At 43.9% G+C, this 20,672-nt stretch overlaps 2 protein-coding genes across 3 annotated transcripts; one reads left to right on the plus strand and one right to left on the minus strand.

Annotated features, from left to right (window-relative positions):
• The first annotated feature begins 282 nt into the window (after window positions 1–282).
• Window positions 283–16,033, plus strand: cep135 (centrosomal protein 135). 2 transcript variants are annotated; one of them, XM_023999327.1, is made up of 24 exons: window positions 283–557; window positions 914–1,041; window positions 1,156–1,346; window positions 1,516–1,683; window positions 1,869–2,010; window positions 6,084–6,297; window positions 6,486–6,701; window positions 6,826–6,891; window positions 7,089–7,239; window positions 7,346–7,587; window positions 7,742–7,897; window positions 11,038–11,256; window positions 11,476–11,627; window positions 11,728–11,843; window positions 11,962–12,116; window positions 12,223–12,278; window positions 12,446–12,614; window positions 12,793–12,903; window positions 13,118–13,303; window positions 13,503–13,712; window positions 14,408–14,610; window positions 14,730–14,834; window positions 14,965–15,143; window positions 15,310–16,033. In XM_023999327.1, exons 2-23 carry the CDS (start codon window positions 929–931, stop codon window positions 15,122–15,124), a joined length of 3,501 nt encoding a protein of 1,166 aa, XP_023855095.1. In that variant the 5' UTR covers window positions 283–557; window positions 914–928; the 3' UTR covers window positions 15,125–15,143; window positions 15,310–16,033. The 2 variants fall into 2 exon arrangements, with proteins under 2 accessions (XP_023855095.1, XP_023855094.1); XM_023999326.1 differs by having other exon boundaries at window positions 14,965–15,120.
• Window positions 16,034–16,092: 59 nt separating this feature from the next.
• Window positions 16,093–19,576, minus strand: chst14 (carbohydrate (N-acetylgalactosamine 4-0) sulfotransferase 14). The gene is made up of 2 exons (XM_023999329.2): window positions 19,128–19,576; window positions 16,093–17,182 (listed from the first exon to the last, which is right to left on the minus strand). Exons 1-2 carry the CDS (start codon window positions 19,419–19,421, stop codon window positions 16,355–16,357), a joined length of 1,122 nt encoding a protein of 373 aa, XP_023855097.1. The 5' UTR covers window positions 19,422–19,576; the 3' UTR covers window positions 16,093–16,354.
• Between the last annotated feature and the right edge of the window lie 1,096 nt (window positions 19,577–20,672).

Consider the following 20,672-nt stretch of genomic DNA (forward strand, 5'->3'; position numbering starts at 1 on the left):
GCAAACTTTTCAACAGAATGCCATATTGCCAAATAAATGTTAAAATGTCAAATTTTTCATGGATTTGTTTAACATGTATTTCTATTTTACAGTTGGCATTAGATTAGAAGCACTGAGCTCATTCATTATGTAGTGATAACTACAACTGCGAAGTAGAACTGAGTGAAGGCTACTACTGAACTCGTTGGAGACTTTGGAGATGTTCACTGGCACAGGTTCAGGCGACATGTGTCTCGTTTCCATGGAGAAGTTAAAGCGAAGTGGGATGAGCTTCGGCGCCATTTTCAAACTACTTTACCGCCGACAGAGAACAAGCTAGCTAGCTAGTTCAGATCAGGGCGAGCCGAACGACAGCTTTGCATTCATGAAAAATCCATGTACTGACTGACCACCATCGCAAACCTCTACAAGGTGTTCCACCTGGCACATACGTGAGAGTCTCATGCAGTCTTTTCAGGGTTGTTTGTTCGATAACTTTGTTTACAGAAGTCATGTCAACAATCACAGCCAACGTTAGCTAACTAAGTTAGCTATCTAGCTAACCGGACCGTGGATTTGTGAGTATAATTGAGCTACTAATGAAAGTTTACTGACAAGAATATATAAGTTAGCTATAGCAAGCTAGACTGTCAGTGAAATCCTGTTTTCCCTTTTGCCATAACTTTACCTGGCCTGAACGACCTAGCCAACGTTAGCTAGCTAGCTGCAGCTTGATAGGATGAATGAGCTGGCTAACGTTACTTGCTCTGGTCCAATAGTAGCCCATTTCAGTTGTCAATGCACTACCAGTCCATCTTGGGCTAGTCCAATAGTATTGGCTAGCTATGTAGTCAATAAACTGTAGTCAGCAAATAAACTAGCTATAACCACAGATGGAGATGTCTACGAATCTTTATTATGTCCTGTTTTGTAGACTGCTGCAGCAACAATGAGTACCAATGCAGAGAGGAAGTTTATCAACCTTCGGAAACGTCTGGATCAACTTGGATACAGACAGCCTTTGGGAATCGAGACCCTGCCACTGGTGGAAAAATTGTTCAGGTAAATACATATTCACCTCTGAGACATGATAGTAAATGACCAGTTATATAGAGAGATGTTATTGCGTCCCATGTTATAGTGAATGAGGTTTGTGTGTTTCTGCCTATACTGCAGTGATCTGGTCCACACCACTGAAAGTCTGCGCAATGCCAAGCTCAATGCAGGGAAGACTGAGAAAGAAAGCCGTAATCTAGATGCCCTCCTGGAGCCATACAAGACGGAGAATGCCCGGCTGGTCCGGGAGAACAACGAGCTGCACCTTGGACTCCTCAAACTAAGGGAGGAGAAAGACCGAGTAAGCAGAGGTATCAGTCCACACAATGCCACTCAGTGAAGCAGCAGTCCATTCATATATGAATCCCACTGTTCTCTCGTCACAGAAATAACTGGTCTAACCCATTCATTTTTACTCCTCTGTTATCACTGGCAATACATATATTTTGATATGAAACCTGTCACTGCCCTTTGTCTCAGAGCTCAAAGCCTACATCAGAAAGCTGGACCATGAGACATCAGACCTGAAGTTCCTAAACAACCAGTATGTGCACAAGGTCCGCTCCCTGGAGAAGGACAGCAAGGCCAAGACAGAGCGCATTCAGCAGCTGCAGGAGAAGAACATGCAGGCTGTGGTGCAGACACCAGGTAGGACATAGACCCAACATCCACTGGCATCCACCTCATACTTCTATTACTCACCCACAAGTTATTCACTCAAGTTCTTAAGCTAGAGCAAAACTACATATCCTGTTTTTCTAACGTGTACATCCAGCCTCTGTACAACCACACACCAGTTGACCAGGATGTTTCCATTAATGATGATTTGACAGGAGGGAAAAAGCACAGCATTCCTTTCAGACGTCAGCGGATGCAGATTGATGAGCTTATCCCGCCCTCCTTTGGCCCCACTCAACCTGTGGCGCAGCCTGATGACCCGTACATCGCAGATCTTCTGCAGGTGGCTGATGACAGGTGGGATCCTCCTTGTAGCTGTTTAATCACTTACAAGCAATTGATTTTGTATTTATTTAAACATATTAACAATGTGCAATTAAATAGTATGGTAGTGCTATTCACATCAAGATGCATCAAAGGGATATTTGCAATGTTTTAATTGTGTAATAACTAGGGGTGTAACGGTTCACCAAAGCCGCGGTTCAGTACGTATTACAGGTTTGGGGGTCACGGTTCGCTGTCGGTACAGCGGAAAATTAAATGCCAGCCGTTACTGTAGTTATTTTTTGTTTATTTAAGAAAATAGAAAGTATTGGTGTTCCTGATTGTGCTCTCATCAGGTATATGGAGCCATATCAACACTTAGTATTTTATTAAATCAAAATGCACGATTACTCAATAACAACACTAAAATAATGTGCAATATGCATGTGAAATCAATATGTATACATGACTCAGACATTGTATAGGCTTATGCTATAATGTTTCCTTACAAAGAGAAAAAGATGTGCACTCTCATAAAGGTCTGTAGCGGTACTTCTCATCTCCCTCTCCGGGGTAATGTAATAGGGCTGTCACAGCTTCTCTGTAGCCCTGGAGGTCCATCCATCCATTAGCGGCAGCAAGTAGCTTAGTGGTTAGAGATTTGGGCCAGTAACCGAAAGGTTGCTAGATCGAATCCCAGAGGTAAAAAAATCTCTAGTTCTGCCTTGAACAAGGCAGTTAACCCATTGTTCCTAGACCGTCATTGTAAATAAGAACTTGTTCTTAACTGACTTACCTAGTTTAAATGTAATATATTAATTTTTTTATCTTTAGTTGACGCAACACAGGGTGCATTGGTCAATTCATTGATAACTTCGGATTTGGCTTGCTATTGAGCGTGTAATACCTGTTTGCTGAAATGGGTGCTAGAGGTAAGTTTGTATTCTCAACCACCTAGAATGGGCGCATATCAGCGGCTATACACATACCTATCGCTTTTGTAATTTCTTTGGCCCAGAATCAGCTGCGACGAGCTGCTTGAATGCAAAGGCGGAAACGAAGTTGTTGTTTCCGTCTTGCTCCAGTGGTAGGAATACTAAGATGTTGGTAGCTGCACAATCTATTCTCATTGAACAGTGGCAAATACAGTTAACATTTTATCCACAACTCTCTGTCCATCACTGTTGTAATCTACTGGGAAGCCAAAATGTTCCCAAACTGGATATCTAAACGATGATGGAGGATTCTCCTGGTTTATCGACCTCGCCATTGTACAGAACTAGTTCCCGGCTGCGTGTCACAAAAGGACCATTTGAAATGCGCCAATTTAAGATTTTAATTTTAATTGCAATCAGCAGTTGTTTTAACAGAATAGCCTTAATTGTTTTTATTTTTCAGCTGAGATTTACTCGAGGCATACAAAGGAGCGCACTTGACTCTCTATATAATCTATTGTCATGACGTGACTTTCATTAATGTGATGACTGTTATTTATTCAATCCACTAACTATGTTTAATTGTTACCCAATTAAATGAATCTTAAATTAATCATGTAACAATTAACTCATTAGGAATTTGTGGCACCACGGAATAAGTTGTTTAACGAGTTACCATTTCCAGAAACTCTAGAAGATATAAGTTAAAACAGTATATCGATAACTGTCACTTATTAATCATTACCTTATATCAGTTCTCATTCTGAACAGTCGTAACCTTCTTGGATCTGCATGAACCCCAATTTTTCCTGATTATTCAGTACTACACAAATTGGTTTAATTATTTATTTACTAACTGAATAATAACACAGAATACACATACACACTTATGAGACAAAAGTCCCTAGTGGACTGACAAGATATGACGGCTTGTTACATCATAGATGGGAAGGGGGGAAAAGTGAGAGCGAAAGAGACACTTATCATACATTTAAAAACTACGCTCACATTTACTTTGCACAAGAACCACCGCCTGTTTTGGAATAAGAAGTAATGAATGTATTTTCATGTGGATGTCTTTGTTCGTTGTATATCTCTGTTGAAACCAATCAATTCTTCTATAGGAAGGGGTCGATTGGTGTAAGGCTCTGGTGTCCACCAGAGGTCACAATGTCCTTCTTAGTTGTCCTGGCTTCAATGGGCTGTGTCCTCTGAGCAGCTACTTAGATGCACCAATGATTGTCTAAGATGCGATTTTTCTCCTTCACATCTTGTGTCTTTAGTCAGAGTTTGAAGCACTTTACACACGCAGCTGCAGACTGGCGGTACCCTGGTCTGGTAGGTGAGGTTATCTTCTTCACCTCGTGTTGGTTCAACGTTTCAACCATTTCCCACATGTAGCTAACGCTCCACGCTTTTCTGGTCTGGTAGGTGAGATTATCTCCTCAGTTTCCAACCATTTCAACGTGTGGACCACGGTCTCACGTCTTCTGGTATGAAATGTTAATTCTTACCCAGTCCTTTTAAGCACTCTGATCGAAAAGGGCGGTTCCATCACGCTGACAAGCTCTCTGACCTCATTCGGGGCATGGCTAGTTACTGTGTAAAGTATAATCAAAAACTATGATCTCGTTAGAGAACTAAAATCACATTCCTATCTAAACAAAAAATAGTTTCAACCTTTTGCATATTGTCTGCACCACGTATTGGATGGAATCTTGACACAAACAGTGCGTTCACTTTCCAAGTTACAGTATTTTTGTTATACCATTGAAAAAAAGAAATGGCATCACAAAATAGACATGTTCCATAGACCACTTCCCACATTTGGATGTTAGAAATATTGTTCCAGTGTTCACTTTTGGATGTTAGAGTTTTTTGGTGGCAAAATGTCTCTGTAACAAAGCACATTCCAATCTTGATACTAAAGCGCAAGAGCGGGTTCTCTGCTGCATAAAATTTACGATTGGCGTGAGGTGTCATAAAACCGACCCAGCCCCCCCCCCCCCCCCCCCCCCCGTGGTGAGAGGGGTCTGGTCATCGTCAGTAATTTGCCAAGCTGATCTGAGGCCTTGGATCCTCAGCCAGGAGAGTCGTGACACTGTCGATCGTGTCCAAAGCATTAAGAACACCTTCCTAATATTGAGTTGCATTCTTTGAGGCATGGACTCTTCAAGGTGTCGAAAGTGTTCCCCAGGAACGTTGGCCCATGTTGACTCCAATGCTTCCCACAGTTGTGTCAAGTTGGCTGGATGTCCTTTGGGTGGTGGACCATTCCTGATACACACGGGAAACTGTTGAGCGTGAAAAACTCAGCAGCGTTGCAGTTCTTACAAACCGGTGCACCTGGCACCTACTGCTATACCTTGTTCAAAGGCACCTGAATATTTTGTCTTGCCTATTCACCCTATGAATGGCACACATACACAATCAATGTCTCAATGCTTAAAAATCCTTCTTTAACATGTCTCCTCCCCTTCATCTATACTGATTTGAAGTGGATTTAACAAGTGACATCAATAAGGGATCATAGCTTTCACCTGGATTCACCTGGTCAGTCTGTCATGGAAAAAGCAGGTCTTAGTGTGTGTGTACATACATACAGTGCATTCGGAAAATATTCAGACCCCTTGACTTTTTCCACATTTTGTTAGGTTACAGCCTTATTCTAAAATGGATTACACACACGCGGCCAGCTCTAGAAAGAGTCTTGGTGGTTCCAAACATTTCTATTTAAGAATGATGGATGCCACTGTTCTTGGGGACCTTCAATGCTGCAGACAATTCCTTTGATCTCAGGGCTTGGTTTTTGCTCTGACATGCACGGTCAACTTATATAGACAGGTGTGTGCCTTTCCAAATCATGTCCAATCAATTGAATTTACCACAGGTGGATTCCAATCAAGTTGTAGAAACATCTCAAGGATGATCAATTGAAACAGGATGCACCTGAGCCCAATTTCGAGTCTCATAGCAAAGGGTCTGAATACTTATGTAAATAAGGTATTTCTGTTTTTATATTTTTCGCTTTGTCATTATGGGGTATTGTGTGTAGATTGAGGATATATATTTTTTATTCATTTTAGAATATCTATCTATATACCCCCCAGTTCAATACAAATATGTGTACCATTACACTCCTAGTAATAACTGTGATTAATTTTACCCTAGGATCCAGGAGCTGCAGCAGGACATAACCAAACTGAAATTAGACCTTGAAAGAGCTCAGGGCGGTATCAAACACCTGCACATACAGGTTGAGGAGCGAGACAAAGAGATTGAGCGTCTTAGTCGAGCACTTGATGGAGGACGTCCTTATGATGTCATCTCCCTAGAGGCTCAGACCATCAGCAATGAGAAACTGATTGCCCACCTTAACCTGCAGGTAAGAACCGAAACCTGACCCACTTCACGCAATGGGTATTACCCACACATTGAATTGATCTCCGCAACCTACCCTCAAACTGAAACTGACCACAAATAACTTACTTGTATCTGTCAACACCAACAACCATCAACTCAGGCTTGCCAAAGTCCTTTGAGCACTTTGACCTCCCGGTGTCGTGTTCCCAGATCGAGTACCTGCAGGAGACTAACAGGACTCTGGAGCAGAAGGTTCAGGGGCTGCAGCAGAGGAAGCACGATGCATCCACCGAGGTGGCGGACCTCAGTGCCAAGAACCAGGAGTTGTGTCAGGAGCTCACCCACATAGACCACCTGGCCAAGCAGCTGGAGAAGGACAAGGACCTGGTGCTGGAGACTGCTGACCTGGAACTACAGGAAGCCAAGGTGAGAAAGGAGGAAGGAGGAAGATGATAAATGGGAACAGTAGGAGTACTGTATAAAGACAGGCAGAGGGTTCAATTTGAGGGAAACGTTTTTGACAAATCTGTGGCCTGTTTTTCTCCTCCAGAAAGAAATCCAAAAGCAACACCGAGCCTTGGAGGACTTGGAAGATGTAATCACAAAGTTAAGAAGGGTATGACTTTTTATTTATTGGGCTTATAAAGGCTTGTAGCCTACACGTTCCTGTTAAAACTTAACGTTTTAATGACTAGAGAATGTCTATCTGTTACAGTACCACATCAGATAGTTGTTAAAGGGCAACTTGAATCTGTGCAGCATTTTACTCACAATATCATATTTGTATCTGACTCCTCTGACTGGATGTTTTAGGACCACGCTGAGGGAGACTACGAGAAGGACCGTCTGAGGAACCAGCTGGGGGAGCTCAGGGAGCAGAATGAGAAGATGGAGGGACTGATGAACTTCCTGGAGGAAGAGAAGAGGAGGCTTCAGGACAAACTAGAGAAAATGACTGATGCTGGTGAGTAGCAGTGTTTTTCTCCTGTCTCATTGGAACTTTGGGACTCAAATGTCTCTCATTGATTATAGTTGGCCTAAGCCCAACTGACTCTGGTTGCTGTATCTAGATAAAGAGCTGGTGCTTGAGCTGGAGAGCATGAGGTCTAAACACGGTGTGTGTGGGAAGGACCGCTCCCCATCTCGTCTGGATGCATTTGTCAGGAGCCTGGAGGAGGAGCGGGACTATTACCGACAGGAGGCTGAGCGCTACCTCAGGGCCAGGGGACCAGGCGGCATGGACCACAAACCCACCCGCAGCAGCCCAGGCAGGGGCAGGAGCCCCAGGGGGAGAACAGGCTGGCATGGCAGGGTGAGAGAGCCAGCCATTATACTAATGCAAAGAATACATAGTTATGTTCTTATTTACTGTATATACGTACATAAACTCATGGTACTAGTAAGCCTCTTATATCATTATTTTGTTTGCATGTATGGTAAATAATTTATTTTTGTATGTTATTTAGGGGGACAATGTTGATTTGGAGCTCTCCCGGACAGTGAAGGAGAGAGATGAGCTCCAGGCTGTACTGCTGGGTTTTGAGAGACACATGGAGGACATCCAAACCAACGTCAAGGCCCTTACTGCTGAGCGGGACCAGCTTAGTTTACAGTGCAAAAAGGTGAGACAGGCCAGTCCAGGACATGGCATATCAAATGAAAAAGACTGTTTCAGTGTAGTACCAAACATTGAAAGTCATACCTATCATACCTATCAATTCAGGTATAAAATACACATCTTACACCCTCCTCCGTTGGATCAGTATTTGAAAGCCCCTGTCTATGACGGGGGCACTCAAGTACTACTGTCCGGTCACACAAATGTCCTAGATGGCAAAGGTCTGGATGGATATTGTCATATAATAAAAATAATGTTTATCGGCATAGTAACAAACCCCAACCTCGCGACCCCAAACTGTTCACACCCCTCTTGTTGGCGGAGAGAATTTTGTTTTTAAGCTAATTTCCTGAAAATCTACACTTTTTTATTTTATTTATTTTTTTACACTTTTTCTCCCCAATTTCCCCAACATGAGATCATCTGAAAGCTGGTGGTTCAATATTCCCAGTTCTTCAATATTCCCAGTTAAGAAGTTCTGGGTTGTAGTTAATTATAGGAATTATGACGCGTCGACTATTTCTCTCTACCATTTCCATTTCATATACCTTTGACTATTGGATGTTCTTATACGCACTTTAGTATTTCCAGCCTAATCTCGGGAGTTGATAGGCTTGAAGTCATAAACAGCGCTGTGCTTCAAGCATTGCTAAGAGCTGCTGGCAGTAAAGTGCTGTTTGAATTAATGCTTACGAGGCTGCTGCTGCCTACCACCGCTCAGTCAGACTGCTATATCAAATCATATACTTAATTATAATATAATAAACACACAGAAATACGAGCCTTTGGTCATTAATACGGTAAAATCCGGAAACTATCATTTCGAAAACCGGAAACGTTACGTATTTTATCGAACGGGTGACAACCCTAAGTCTAAATATTGCTGTTACATTGCACAAACTTCTATGTTATGTTATAATTATGTAAAATTCAGGCAAATTAGTTCACAGTTCGCAACGAGCCAGGTCTGCTCAAACTCTTGCATGTACCCTGACTCTGCTTGCACTGACCGCAAGAAAAGTGACACGATTTCCCTAGTTAATATTGCCTGCTAACATGAATTTCTTTAACTAAATATACTTCTATGTATTGATGTGTATTGATGTTTATGGTTAGGTACAGTTGAAGTCGGAAGTTTACATACACTTAGGTTGGAGTCATTAAAAATCGTTTTTCAACCACTCCACAAATTTCTTGTTAACAAACTATAGATTTGGCAAGTCGGTTAGGACATCTACTTTGTGCATGACACAAGTAATTTTTCCAACAATTGTTTACAGACAGATTATTTCAATTAATCACAATTCCAGTGGGTCAGAAGTTTACATACACTAAGTTGACTGTGCCTTTAAACAACTTGGAAAATTCCAGAAAATGTTGTCATGGCTTTAGAAGCTTCTGATAGCAATGGACAAATTGTGTCAATTGGTGTACCTGTGGATGTATTTCAAGGCCTACCTTCAAACTCAGTGCCTCTTTGCTTGACATCATGGGAAAATCAAAAGAAATCAGCCAATACTTCAGAAAAACAATTGTAGACTTCCACAAGTTTGGTTCATCCTTGGGAGCATTTCCAAATGCCTGAAGGTACCACTTCGTCTGTACAAACAATGGTACGCAAGTATAAACACCATGGACCACGCAGCCGTCAACCGCTCAGGATGGAGACGCATTCTGTCTCCTAGAGATTAACGGTACTTTGTGCGAAAAGTGCAAATCAATCCCAGAACAACAACAAAGGACCTGTGAAGATGCTGGAGGAAACAGGTACAAAATTATCTATATCCACAGTAAAACGAGTCCTAATCGACATAACCTGAAAGCCGCTCAGCAAGGGAGAAGCCACCGCTCCAAAACGCCATAAAAAGCCAGACTACGGTTTGCAACTGCACATGGGGACAAATATCGACTTTTGGAGAAATGTCCTCTGGTCTGATGAAACAAAATAGAACTGTTTGGCCATAATGACCATCGTTATGTTTGGAGAAAAAGGGGGAGGCTTGCAAGCCGAAGAACACCATCCCAACCGTGAAGCACAGGGTGGCAGCATCATGTTGTGGGTTGCTTTGCGCAGGAGAGACTGGTGCACTTCACAGAATAGATGGCATCATGAGGTAGGAAATTCTGTGGATATATTGAAGCAACATCTCAAGACATCATTCAGGAAGTTAAAGCTGGTTCGCATATGGTCTTCAAATGGACAATGACCCAAGCATACTTCCAAAGTTGTTGCAAAATGGCTTAAGGACAACAAAGTCAAGGTATTGGAGTGGCCATCACAAAGCCCTGACCTCAATCCTATAGAAATTTGTGGGCAGAACTGCAAAAGCATGTGCAAGCAAGGAGCCTACAAACCTGACTCAGATACACCAGCTCTCAGAGGGAATGGGACAAAATTCACCTAACTTATTGTAGGAAGCTATGTGGAAGGCTACCGACACGTTGACCCAAGTTAAACAATTTAAAGGCAATGCTACCAAATACTAATTGAGTGCATGTAAACTTCTGACACACTGGGAATGTGATGAAAGAAATAAGAGCTGAAATAATTTTCTCTACTATTATACTGACATTTCACATTCTTAAAATAAATTGGTGATCCTAACAAATTTTTACTAGGATTAAATGTCAGGAATAGTTCAACTGAGTTTAAATGTATTTGGCTAAGGTGTATGTAAAACTTCCGACTTCAACTGTACATTTGTGCAACGATTGTGCTTTTTTCGCCAATGCGCTTTTGTTAAATCATCACCTGTTTGGCAATGTTGATGTAGGCTGTGATTCGATGATAAATGAACAGGCACCGCATTGATTATATGCAACGCAGGACAAGCTAGTTAACCTAGTAATATCATCAACCGTGTGTAGTTAACTGGTGATCATGTGAAGATTGATTGTTTTTTATAAGATAAGTTTAATGCTAGCTAGCAACTTACCTTGGCTCCTTGCATCCACGAGGTCCTTTTGACGCTGCACTCGCGGTCAGCCTGCCACGCAGTTTCCTCGTGGATTGCAATGTAATCAGCCATAATCGGCAGCCAAAAAGGCAGATTACCGATTTGTTATGAAAACTTGAAATCGGCTCTAATTAATCAGCCATGCTGATTAATCGGTCGACCTCTAATATCTATGTCTGTACTGAAGGTTCAGGAGGATCTGAGGCGGGTCCGTACAGGATCAGAGCTGTCCACAGAGGTCCTGAGGCTAAAGGAGGAGAGGGAGCAGGCTGATGCTGACCTACAAAGGATCACCTCCGAGAGGGACACACTCCGAGAGAGACTAAAAGTTGCCCAGACCTGTGCTCTCACAGACCGAGAGGAAGAGGAGCGGAGGATCCTGAACCTGGAAAACACCATCAAGACTGTGAGACTGATCAACTTCTCACCAAATCAAAGCCAAATGATCCTGTCGCAGTTGATCATATTACTTTTTGTAGATAGAACACCTTACACAGATTTTACAACCACCGTGTACTGCGCTGTCAATAATGTCTGCCTCTGCCATTATTACCACCTCAGCTGATCTTGCATGCACGATGTACCAGGAGTAGAGTGTGTTATGGTGTGTGTTTTTGGTCCCCAGTTGGAGAGGGAACGTCTGGACCTGCGGTCTCAGGTGTCATTGCTGAAGGAGGGCAGGGTGGCTATAGAGGAGGAGCTGAAGGCTCGCTCCACTGCCCTGGTCCACACTGCAGAGGAGACGGCCCAGCAGAGAGCTGAGTCCAGCGCACTACGGTACTGTCTGTCGGTGTCCGTCTGTCTTTCTTTGTATGGATGTGATGTCATTTATGTAGTATGTAGTGATGGGAAATGGCTAATTCCGCTCTATGTTCAGGCTGTTGCAGGAGCAGATGGAACAGTCTCTGTTTGACACACAACACAGGCTCTCTGTGAAGACCAACGAGCTCCATGCTTCCCACCAGCAGATGGAGAAACTGGAGGAGAAAATAGGTGAGGGGTTTGTGGATGCAGGGGTTAGTTAGACCTGGATATCGTACACACGGTTTCCCTTTGTTTATTCTGAGATGCTTTTTTATTTATTTTTATTTTTAAATAATAATTCCATCAGCTGAGCTGAGTCGCCATGGCTCCACCCAGAGAGACGGAGTTACTGTGCTCCAGAAGACTGTCTCTGCCCTGGACAGGGAGAAGGATGCTCTGCAGGATGACGTGGACCAGAAGACTGAGAGCCTGGCCTTGCTGCAGGACGAGCTGTTCAGGAAGGTAGGGCACTAGATACCAGTGACTGGCCTGTACATGTTAGAGGGACTAGAACTATAGAAGTAGGCAGTCCTGCAGAGTGAGCACTGTTCTGTCTCTCATTCTGCAGGTGAAGACACTGGAGGAAGTTAGACTTACTGTTAAAGACATGGAGAACTCCCTAGAGTAAGTGTACACTCTTCTTGTGTGTTTTGAGTTGTCTGTTCGTGTGTGTGTGTGTGTGTGTGTGTGTGTGTGTGTGTGTGTGTGTGTGTGTGTGTGTGTGTGTGTGTGTGTGTGTGTGTGTGTGTGTGTCGAGCGAGTGGATCAGTGATATTGTGTTGTACCTGCAGTCAGCTGAAGGGGGCACTGAGCAGCCGTGAGCGGGAGATAGCCAGTCTACGCAGACAACTTGACTCTGCCCAGGAGGAGCTGTCTGGAGTGGGGAGAGACCGAGAGATCGCCCTGCGAGAGAACCGGAGACTACAGGATGACCTAGCCACTATGACCAGGGAGAACCAGGTACAGAGCACAGTTGGATAACAGCGCTTTTGTGAACAGAACAAAATTCTGTCACCCACAATAGACGTATCTAACTTGGGGGCACATTTACTGTACAAGTTCTTTATTTAATTGGGATGCAAACATTTCATACGTACTCTGTTTTGATGGGTCTCATTTGCACGTGTTGTGTGTCCAGGCTGTGCATGCCGAGATGGAAGACGCCTTGCATGAGAAAGACGAGCTGAAGATGAGAGTTCACTCCTACATCTCAGAAGTGGCCAGAATAGAGAATATAATGCTTGCAAAGGTAAACGGTAACACTCTACACAGCAGTAGTATATTCACACTAGATGTTTCCCTCAAAGGGATTGTATTCTAGTGTAGATATTACAATTGGATTATTATGTATCTACTGGAATTGATAATGGCTGTTTTCCAGTGTTTAGCCAAGTACACATCCTCCAGTTGCTATGGAGTCCTTCCAATAGTTTTTAACTGATTTAAATAATGMTGTCTTCCAGGAGAAGGAGAACAGGGAGATGCTGGAGCGGTTCCGGATGGCCCATGGGGAGTCAGAGGACCGGGAGCTGAAGCTGCAGCACGCTGAGGGCCTCAACAACTCCATCCGCCTGGAGCTGCTCTCCTCAGACACAGAGAGACGACACCTCAGAGAGACTGTGGGACATCAGGAGAGAGAGATCCAGGAGGTGAGACTGGGGGGGCAATGTGGGTGGAGAAAAATGCTGTAGATAAAGCTTAAAATGGGTAGAGTTTGAGTTTTGTTTAAAATGTCCACTAGCTTATGTTGTCTGTTCTTGCATACCTCTACCCAATATCTACTATACTGAATTCACTTGCATTGTTGCAATTGGTGATGAGGATGCCTGTTCTGTCCCAACCGTATAGCACATGAATGCCCTGCAGGCGTACGAGGCCCAGGTGTCGTCCCTGGCCCGGGGCATGTCCCGGCTGGAGGAGGAACTGCAGGCGGCCCGGGGGGAGAAGACTGTCCTGCTGTCTGACCTGGCCTCTGTCAGGGAGCTCTGTGTTAAACTGGACTCAAGCAAAGAGCTTAGCACCCGCCAGCTCACCTCCAAGAGCATGGAGCTGGAGAGGGTGAGCAAACTGACTGCATCTCAGTCCTCCACCCTTTTCATTTCCCTTCATGAATTTAGCAATGGTGGAAATGTACACCACACGTGTATGTGTGTGTGTGTGTGTGTGTGTGTGTGTGTGTGTGTGTGTGTGTGTGTGTGTGTGTGTGTGTATATATATAACTCAACAAATATGGACTTGGTCTTTTACCAAATAGGGCTATCTTCTGTATACCACCCCTAACTTGTCACAATACAACTGATTGTCTCAAACGAATTAAGAAGGAAAGAAATTCCACAAATTTACTTTTAACAAGGCACAGCTGTTAATTGAAATGATTTCCAGGTGACTACCTCATGAAGCTGGTTGAGAGGATGCCAAGAGTGTGCAAAGCTATCATCAAAGTGTGGCTACTTTGAAGAATCTAAAATATATTTTATATTTTTGGGTTACATGATTCCATATGTGTTATTTCATAGTTTTGATGTCTTCACTATTATTCTACAATGTTGAAAATAGTAAAAATAAAGAACCCTGGAATGAGTAGGTGTGTCCAAACTTTTGACTACACAAACACACACAATGCATGTACCAATAAGTTGCGATACAGGCCTTGCTAAATGCAGGAACCTAGCTATAAGAAAATGTGCCCTGTCTGTGTAGTGTCGACTCTGCCCTTCATTATGTCTGTCTATGGGCTTGTGCTGCTCTCGTAGGTGACAGGAGAGCTGGAGGACGTGCGCTCGGAGGCAGAGCTGCTGAAGAAACAGCTGGCCAGTGAGAGGCTGACTGTCCGTAACCTAGAGACACTTCTCTCCTCCAATCGGCAGAAGGAGTTCCACACGCATTTGAGCGCCAGCGAGAGGGAGTCGGAGCTGAAGGTTCTGCGGGACAGACTCGCCCTCGCTGACAGCAAAACGTAAGAGAAGGTCCTTAAGAATCCTTGAGCCAACGAATGTACTTCTTCACAGACCCACTGACTACACACAATCTTGAGTCTTACTGATTTAATAAAGATAAGTAACATTGTGTGTGCAGGGCAGGGCATGCCAGGGAGGTTTCACTACTCCGAGGGAAAGTCTCTCAGCTGCAGACAGAGATGGACGTGCTGAAGAGACAGCTGACCACTGAGCGCTTTGAGCGGTGAGCTGAATGACTCTGTGCCCAGCTTATCAGTCACCTACCTCAATAATCCACATTTTTGTTTGCGTGTAATTGAAAAGGCTGAGGGCTACTATGTGTCCCTCATGCCCTTGTTGTCTCTCTACCTCAGTGAGAGGGCTGTGCAGGAGATGCGCAGGCAAGGTATGTCTTTCTCCTCACTGCGGAGCTCCTCCCCCCTGAGCAGATCTCTGAGTCCACGTCCCCCCTCCCCGGAACGTTCCATCCTGCGAACTCCAGAGCACTCCACCGACCGGTCACCAGAGAAGTGAGTTACACTCACAATACTACGTACGTGCTTGCACAGACACACACACACACACATCACACCACTTCCTACTTTTATATCCATTCTGCAATCACTGCGATACTCTAGCATCTATAAAACAGAAACTTTATAGATCACACTGATTGTATTCAAGCCTGTAATTGATGTGACTTCCCTTTTCCTCCACAGAATTGTGAGCTTTAAGGAGTAGAGCCACCAGACAGACAGGGAAATGAAGGAGCTGGAGTGAGTGCGTGAGAAGCCTGTAAGGGTATCAGTTTGGACGCATCACACAAACTATTCACACACAACTTAGCAACTCTTGTGTCCAACACAAATGCTTCTAATGGTCTAAAAATGCCACCGTTCTCCTTCTCTATGAAGGATGCAATAACTTGGATCAAAGTTGAAATCATGCCGTCCTCTCACCAAAGATAATTCCAGTGCCAATTGTTTCAAGAATTTGATTGTCTATATTATGTTTCTCCATGGAAAAAATTTGACTAATTGAGCTACTAATAGTATTGTCAAATTGAAGTGTACCTTGGAGGTACTGTACATTTTCTGCTTTTACTTGGGAGATCCATAGGTGATTGGACTGAGATACTTTTACCAAATGTATTTTATAAGAATCTGGACTTGGTTATTAGACCACTGATAGGAGAATAGTTCATTAGTTCAGCTTTGTGTTCTGTGGTATTTTTACATGTTTAATGTTACATATTATTCCCATTATGCCTAAATAACTTATTCCTTCAAATAAAGTTTTGTACAAACAAATTCACTGCACTCGTCTGTACCTAACATCAGAGACAACACAACTGCCTTTAAATTACCCATAAGAGATTTACATAAAAGTGTAGAGGAAAATGTATTTACAAAATAAAAATATATTGTGTTATTGGGGCTTTAATACTTTGTTGGATCAATGTTTGGTTGAAGCCCAGATGGAGTGCACAGTAATTAGAGCAATTGGACGGTAACAGTTTAATTTCTTAATTGATTTGATTCAGTAACATATCCTCTTTCCTTCTAAAATACAATTCCTTTCGAGTTTTAGTGGTTTTATGCATATACTCAAACACATTCATATTTCCCAATGCTGTAACATCTAATGTAAAAAGTAACATATCAAAATACTGCTTGTTCCCTCAGAATAAAAAAAGACATGGCAAATGTGTAACAAGATGCTGTAGAAAAATAATATTTCCAAGTATAAAATACCATCTTGCAGTTAATGTCTGCAGTACTCAGTGGTTGTGTTGGGGAAGGGGTAAGTAAACAGGGAAAAGTCTAGAATATACTTGGGCAGGAGTTCCCTGAGAAGCTTCTGAGGCAGACTGCATAGGTAATAGTGCAGCGTCTCCTTGGTGACAGGCTTGTACCACGTCTGTCGCTCAGGGAAGTGGATGTGTGGAGGTGCACTAATACGCTGTAGGACATAGTCCGCATCACTCTCCAGATGCTCATAGGAGCCAATGAAGTCATAGGACACGGCACATGGCTGACACAGGTTGTAGATGGGCATCCAGTGCTCATTCATGCGGTCCACATCCTCATCCAGCAGATAGCGCACAAACTCAGCAAAAGTCACATCATCCCCAGCCACTGCTGTATCCTTGGCATGGCCCTTTCTGTAGCGCCTGATGATCTCGGCACCGTACTTCTCCTGGTAGGCCTTGATCTCCCCGAACTTGTTCCTGTAAGCGGAGAGAAGGCGCTCCATAGGTTCCCTGACAAACATAAACTTGAAGTAGTGTTTCAGCCTGTAGCGGATCTCCTCAGGCTTCAGGGAGGACAGGAAGAGCAGGTCACTCTTGTGGTTCATCTTGATGTTGACGTCCACGTTCTCTAGAGCCCCACTCAGGACCTTCAGAACCCTCTTCCAGTTGGAGCAGGCCACCTTGGGGACGTAGCAGTAGAGGAAGCGGTGCTCGTCGTTCACCAGGATGTGCTGCAGCAGGGTTTTCCTCTGCAGGGGGCTCAGGGACCACACACTGTGAGGCATGTTCTTCTGACCACACATGGTCCGGATGGTGCGGTTACGGATCTCCTGGAGAATCTGAATGGGGTTTGGGGGAGATGTAAAAGAAAAAAGACATTAAAACTAAACTCAGCAAAAAATGAACGTCCCTTTTTCAGGACCCTGTCTTTCAAAGATAATTCGTAAAAATCCAAATAACTTCATAGATCTTCATTGTAAAGGGTTTAAACACTGTTTCCCATGCTTGTTCAATGAAGCATAAACAATTAATGAACATGCACCTGTGGAACGGTCGTTAAGACACTAACAGCTTACAGACGGTAGGCAATTAAGGTCACAGTTATGAAAAATTAGGACACTGAAGAGGCCTTTCTACTGACTCTGAAAAACATAGAAAGAAAGATGCCTAGGGTCCGTGATCATCTGTGTGAACGTCAAGGAGGCATGAGGCCAGCAGATGTGGCCAGGGCAATAAATTGCAATGTCCGTACTGTGAGACGCCTAAGACAGCGCTACAGGAAGACAGGACGGACAGCTGATCGTCCTCGCAGTGGCAGACCACGTGTAACAACACCTGCACAGGATCGGTACATCCGAACATCACACCTGCGGGACAGGTACAGGATGGCAACAACAACTGCCTGAGTCACACCAGGAATGCACAATCCCTCCATCAGTGCTCAGACTGTCCATAATCGGCTGAGAAAGGCTGGACTGACGGCTTGTAGGCCTGTTGTAAGGAAGGTCCTCACCAGATATCACCGGCAACAACGTCGCCTATGGGCACAAACCCACCATCACTGGACCAGACAGGACTGGCAAAAAGTGCGCTTCTCTGAGTCGCGGTTTTATCTCACCAGGGGTGATGGTCGGATTCACGTTTATCGTCGAAGGAATGAGCGTTACACCGAGGCCTGTACTCTGGAGCGGGATCGATTTGGGGGTGGAGGGTCTGTCATGGTCTGGGGCGGTGTGTCACAGCATCATCGGACTGAGCTTGTTGTCATTGCAGGCAATCTCAACGCTGTGTGTTACAGGGAAGACATCTTCCTCCCTCATGTGGTACCCTTCCTGCAGGCTCACCCTGACATGACCCTCCAGCATGACAATGCCACCCGCCATACTGCTCGTTCTGTGCATGATTTCCTGCAAGACCGGAATGTCAGTGTTCTGCCATGGCCAGCGAAGAGCCTGGATCTCAATCTCATTGAGCACGTCTGGGACCTGTTGGATCGGAGGGTGAGGGCTAGGGCCATTCTCCCCCAGAAATGTCCGGGAACTTGCAGGTGACTTGGTGGAAGAGTGGGGTAACATCTCACAGCAAGAACTGGCAAATCTGGTGCAGTCCATGAGGAGGAGATGCACTGCAGTACTTAATGCAGCTGGTGGCCACACCAGATACTGACTGTTACTTTTGATTTTGACCCCCCCTTTGTTCAGGGACACATTATTCAATTTCTGTTAGTCACATGTCTGTGGAACTTGTTCAGTTTATGCCTCAGTTGTTGAATCTTATGTTCATACAAATATTTACACATGTAAAGTTTGCTGAAAATAAACGCAGTTGACAGACTTTTTTAAAGACTTTTAAGATAATAGTACAATATCACTCGTGTCAATCTAATACCTACCCAACATGTTATGATATGCATTCCATCAGAGTAGACCACTAAGATAATGTAAATGATGTAGCAAATGCGTCCCATGAAATGTTCATGGGCAAACGGCACTTGATTTCTATTAAATATCTGTAGTGCTCAAGCAAGGCCTAACATTTCATGACGAGATGGCATCATGTACTTTTATATAAATAAAATGACTTTGAAGTTATAGCCTACATTATTTGTTTACACAAAGTATCCAGTGACAACAAAAACATTAATGGAGTAATAAGTCCTTTAGTTATTTGGTTATGAATACATTTGTCGGCCTAAGGTATTTTAAAGTCATATTCTTCCAAAACATATCCAGCCAAATCAAGTGGTGGGCTACTGGGAATCTACAGACCGTGGCTTCAGTTTACCTGGGATTCTGCATCCACAGCTGGATCAAGATTTCGGGCTTGTCTGAGGTAGCCTGACCTCTTGCTGTATCCCAGAGGTGGTGGTGTCTCCATACTATTCAACATTCCTTTCTCTATCATAAGCAGAAGGCCCCCGGACGCCACGATCACAGCGAACGTCAGCACCGATGGTAAGACAGCAGAGCTGCGGCGTAAAGAGCCGGAGTTCACCGTTTTTCTGAAGTTTATCACGGACCCGCTCCTGGCCCCTCCAGCCTTTTTCAGTCCGAAATCTTGGTTTCGCGGAGGCATCATCGATCTCTGAATGATGTACGTTGGCTATGTGATATGTTGTTTTTATGAGGAGAAAAACGTGTGTAAACTACCACGTACACATAATATCGTATTCTCAGTAGGCTGCTACTACCAAAAATACTCCTGTTCCTGTAAAAAGAAGAAAGCGTCAGAGGGGATTGTGGGAGCTGTAGTTGTGGAGTATATTTTGGGTTTGGGAGGGAGCAGGGAAGGACTTTACGAATCCTATGCCGACTTCTACTGGAAGACCAGCCTACCTACAGTTGTAACTAGCTGTTTTCAGTTTATGACTGCATTATGAATGTCTGTCTTTCCAACAGCAGTTTTGCACATTGATCTGATAAAGAAGTAACATTTTTGTATTGTTTTACTTTAGGCCTATTTTTTAGGGTGGTGCTAAATCATTGGAATAGTGTCCAACTATGGAGGCCTTTATGCTCCATGAATTGTGGAAGCACCCACTCATTGGTCCTTTTGCAAGGGCTGGCTCAAGATACACAACGAAGTCAGTCATGCCAGTCTTGCCCCACAGCCAACGAACAATAACGGTGTCACGTATGTCCTCCATATATAAATACAGAGAGAGAGCGCATATTCGTCACATCAAATTTTAGCCCAATATTTGAGATCCATTGCACTGCGGCTTATTGAAGTGAGATTTTCTATACTAATATAGAAGAATGTGATAGGCCACTTCACTGTGACAGACCGTGAAGTCTGTCAATGACAAACAAGCACCTCCACTCTGAATCAAATCAAAGACATATACTATGCCTATCCAGACATTATTTATACTAGATCAATAGCCAAAGCTATTATGTGAACATATACTATATAGGCCTAGGCTAGGCAACGATTTTTAACAAACAGGAGAGTGGCATCGTAGCCTAGAGGAAGGAGATCGCTTGTGGACGTTGGGTGATTTTTGTGCCAAGCGCAGCCTCCGCCAGCCACACCCTCACGTGCGTGCAACTGTGCGGGACTCTATTTCTCATCAGAGCCGTCTGTAAGCTTGGCCATGCGTGCTTGTCTGTCGCGAGCACCCGCAGCATCAGCAACACAAAGAGGGTCGAAGAGCTGTTAGATTGGAGATACAAGGCGCCGCCGGCAACTTCAAGGCCGATTTGCGGGGAAACAAGATCACTTATAAGGTGGTGGAGCTTGTTCTTTATTCTGGCATATTTTCTTTGTCATAAATGGTGTCTTTATTTTCAATAGGCTGCTGACCTTGTCACAGCCTCTCGTTTTCAT

The sequence above is a fragment of the Salvelinus sp. IW2-2015 genome, linkage group LG13, assembly GCF_002910315.2.
Source record: "Salvelinus sp. IW2-2015 linkage group LG13, ASM291031v2, whole genome shotgun sequence".
NCBI classification, from domain to species: Eukaryota; Metazoa; Chordata; class Actinopteri; order Salmoniformes; family Salmonidae; genus Salvelinus; species Salvelinus sp. IW2-2015.

Coding starts and splice junctions, on each gene's coding strand:
- cep135 (XM_023999326.1), top strand. CDS start 929: ATGAGTACCAATGCAGAGAGGAAGTTTATCAACCTTCGGAAACGTCTG. Junction 7,588..7,741: donor GAACAGGCTGGCATGGCAGG/GTGAGAGAGCCA, acceptor TATGTTATTTAG/GGGGACAATGTTGATTTGGA. Junction 14,835..14,964: donor ACCACTGAGCGCTTTGAGCG/GTGAGCTGAATG, acceptor TCTCTACCTCAG/TGAGAGGGCTGTGCAGGAGA.
- chst14 (XM_023999329.2), bottom strand. CDS start 19,421: ATGATGCCTCCGCGAAACCAAGATTTCGGACTGAAAAAGGCTGGAGGG. Junction 17,183..19,127: donor CTGTGGATGCAGAATCCCAG/GTAAACTGAAGC, acceptor AACCCCATTCAG/ATTCTCCAGGAGATCCGTAA.